This window comes from Ziziphus jujuba, chromosome 10, assembly GCF_031755915.1.
Source record: "Ziziphus jujuba cultivar Dongzao chromosome 10, ASM3175591v1".
Lineage (NCBI taxonomy): Eukaryota > Viridiplantae > Streptophyta > Magnoliopsida > Rosales > Rhamnaceae > Ziziphus > Ziziphus jujuba.
This window is the reverse complement of record NC_083388.1, coordinates 6554785-6558452: the sequence shown is the minus strand read 5'-3', so window position 1 is coordinate 6558452 and position 3668 is coordinate 6554785. Positions and strand designations below refer to the sequence as shown.

The window sequence follows — 3668 nt, the reverse complement described above, 5'->3', positions numbered from 1 at the left end:
TATATTTATATTTTTCCACTATTCCCATATCCGGCCACGTTTTGTGAAATGAAAGTCAGATAGAGATGTATCGTGTGTCAAAATCATATATATATATATATATATATAAAAGGGCAGTTTTATAGTTATTCTACAAAAGTATATAACAAACAAAATCAAAAATCGGCCACCAAAGTCTTCGATTGGTAAGTACCATGTACTGTATATAAACTGTCGCTATAGGTAATTAGTTAGTTTGTCACATACATTGATATAGATAATAGATATAGAAGAAGTTGAAAAAAGAGACCAATTGAAATATAACAAATAGGGGCAGAGCCAATTAAAGTTTATGTATAATCAATTTTACCAATATTTAATTTATATCATTGGAAATAAAATTTCATAATTAGAAAATACGTGCATGTACATAGTATTAAACGTGTGCACATAGAATTAATTATATGTAATCCTTTTAATTTGGTTATATCTAAACTATAATAGATTACATTTAATTACGTGTGTAAACGTTTGATATATCGCATGCATATGTGTTATATATATATATATATATATATGTGTGTGTGTGTGTGTGTGTGCGTGGACGTATATGCACATACATTCAATTATTCCAGTTGTAAGAGTGGTTTTAAACTTCCATATCCATATATTAATTAATTAATATGAATATATCACATTTGGAAAGTCATAAGGGTATTGGCCAAGAAATTTACTGCCAGTAAGACTTGAATAAAAAATATATAAAAAAAGAAAAATGAAAACGAACAACTTTCAATACAGTTTGAATATTGAATTTAACATATATATATATATATATACACATATGATTCATATTCCAGTAGCAAGGACGAATAAAAAACGAAAAAAGAATTATTCAAGTAACGGTCAAGTTGATAAAAAAAGAAGTCTCCTAGCTGGGTCTTGAAAAATTAATCTCTCAAAAAAAAAAAAATTATTTCATCTTCAGCAATTGCAAGTAATCCCTAAATCTGGGAATAATAAACCAAATCCAAAAATAAATTTTAAGGGCCAATATATAATTAATATGAAGTTAGGAAGCCATTATTCTTCTATTTCCATTTGACAACTACAATATCCTTAATTTTGATTATATATATTTAATCTCCATGTGATTTATTGATCAAATATTAATTAACTTCACCAGCTAGACATCTTGGCCATTTCTCATACCTAACTATTTTTGAAATTTGAAACTAGCTAGCATTTGATTTCCAGCTTTCCCACTAGAGGTAATTAACATAGATAGATCTCTGCCTGAAACCCAAAGGAACAAAGTGGCTAGCTAAAAGGGAACGTGATTAGGATTGGACCAATCAATTTCATGGTCAGAGAAGAATTATATATAAATTAAATGCAAGAAATTAATTTAGAGTAAACTACAATTAAAGTGGATAGATATTGATAAGAAATTGTGAGGAAAATAAATGCAACAACATGTTCTTGGGTATGTATTAAATGATATGGTTGAGAGAAAAAATGGCTTCTTTTTGCAGTTGAAATAATTTTTAAGAGTCAACAAACCAATGGCGGGCTCTGAGGACCATCAACATCGTGCATGTGTCCGTCTACGTGGTTGCGCTTTTCAAATCCAGTGCTAGCTCATTTTATCGATCACTTATATGAAGGATAAACCTCTAATCTCCGATGCCAAGTAATTTAATTACCATTTAAGCCCCCAGAAAAAATTCAATTTTTTATTAAATTAGATATTTTGTTTTATTTTTCAAGTTTTCCGATTAATTATCATTAATTATAATTAGAAATAACAGTAGTTAAGATTTAAAGAAGATGTTCGAATTAGCTTCCAATCCTAAGTGCTGGAAAACTAAACTCAAGCCAAATCCAAGTAGCTGAACCAGTTGATGACATGTGGGTTGACTCGCTGAGCTATTTAATTACCACTTCAATTACTAGCGGGTCATTTTCTGGTTAAACCATTTTTTGTTCTTTCTTTTATTGGTAATTTTTTTATTTTTTGTTCTTTTTTTTTTCTGACTTTTCTTTAGTTGACGAAAGATGTACAGGTCTCTAGCTATCAAATTTATTTTTTTTATATTAAAAGAATTTTCATGAACAGTGTGCTGATCGTATAAGATACCCTTACAAATACAATATATATATATATATATATAAATTAAAACATAGACAAAGAGAAAAAAAAAAAAAAAATGGAAAAACGTGAGTTGTAATTAACGAGTCTAAGGAGTGGTTCAGGAAAGACCAACAATTAATCCATATAGATCAAGCGCTCTATGAAGATATATAAAACATAAGGAAAGAGATGTTCAACGCCGGCTTGGCTGACCACCGACCGCAAATATGCAAGGAAACAGTTAGCCAAGACTTTATCCAAGTCAATTTCCTATGTATAACAACTTGTACATACACACACACATACATACATACATTTATATATATAATAATAACCTTAATCACATCTTGCTTCCTTGCAGATAATCCAACAAAAACCAAAGAATATCTTCTCTAGATTTCTCCTGTGATCTCTCTCTTTTTGAGCTCGAGCTCGTTCTCAGTTTCACATGGGCAATGCAGTGTCGCCGTGTTTCCAGCAAAGCTCGAATTCGGCGGTGAAGTTGATCTTCTGGGAAGGAAACACAAGGATTCTCCGAGGAGGAAGACACCTCGCCGGAGAAATCATGTTCGAGTTTCCGGACCAGATGGTTTGCCATGCAGATTCCTTCTTCATAGGCCATCCTATACCTGCTCTCGCCATCGACGACGAGCTTGCAAGAGGACAAACCTATTTTGTTCTCCCCATTGACCGTTTCGCTTGCCGTGTCCTCTCTGCTTCTTCTCTCTCGGCTTTGAGCTCCAGTAGTCCCAACAACAAGGCTCCGATAAACTTCGGTAACTGCCCTTTCGAGTACTTGAAAGGTTCCAATGGAAGGGTTTTGATAAAAGTCATGCCTGAGTTCATAACCAGACTTATCACAAGAGGTAATAACGTTAATGATCAAATTGGGTCGAATAGTAATAGTCCAAGCAATAATAAGTTCCTTTGTAGCACGCCTGAGCTGCAAAAGCATTATGAACAGCTTGTTGGTTCTAAAGAGCAGTTGTGGTCGCCTAAGCTTGAAACCATATCCGAGCATAAGATTAGGTTTTCACCTTGCAGATTCATAGGTTTGGAGTGGAAACAAAAAGAGAAGGATGTATGATTGTTGTTATTTTTAGCGTATATATTCTTTGTTGAGGACTTTAGTACTTCAATCTTTTTTTCTTTTTCTTCTTCTTTTTTTTCTTTTTTTAATGTTTTTCTAGTCTCTGATGATCATGTTCAAATTTGGTTCATGATCATCATCAAAAGTTGTACAAAACCAAAATTAAAATATGTTTAATTAATTGCTGTTTCGTAGAAACATTTGCCTCAATTAAGATTAATTCTCTAGTGTTATTTATGTTTGGTCGTTCTTTGATATTTGACCTGAACTGAATGATATGTGATACTCTATCATGTTGATTTGATTGAATTTTTCTATAATTTTTTTTCCCCCTTTCCTTTAATTCTTTCCCGGCGGCACATATGCAGAAAAACACACGTAGTGGTTAATTAACTTGGATCATCATGCTAAGGTGGGTATCAGTGCCTATATAATTTTATTTATCCAACAATCTGTTTTCAAAAT

The 3668-nt window shown here is 32.1% G+C and overlaps 1 protein-coding gene across 1 annotated transcript; it reads left to right on the top strand.

The window, feature by feature from the left end:
- Positions 1-2465: 2465 nt before the first annotated feature.
- LOC107405659 (uncharacterized) lies at positions 2466-3405 on the top strand. Its single transcript, XM_016012742.4, has one exon. The coding sequence runs from the start codon at positions 2562-2564 to the stop codon at positions 3198-3200; it is 639 nt and encodes a 212-aa protein (XP_015868228.1). The 5' UTR covers positions 2466-2561; the 3' UTR covers positions 3201-3405.
- The last annotated feature ends 263 nt before the right edge of the window (positions 3406-3668 follow it).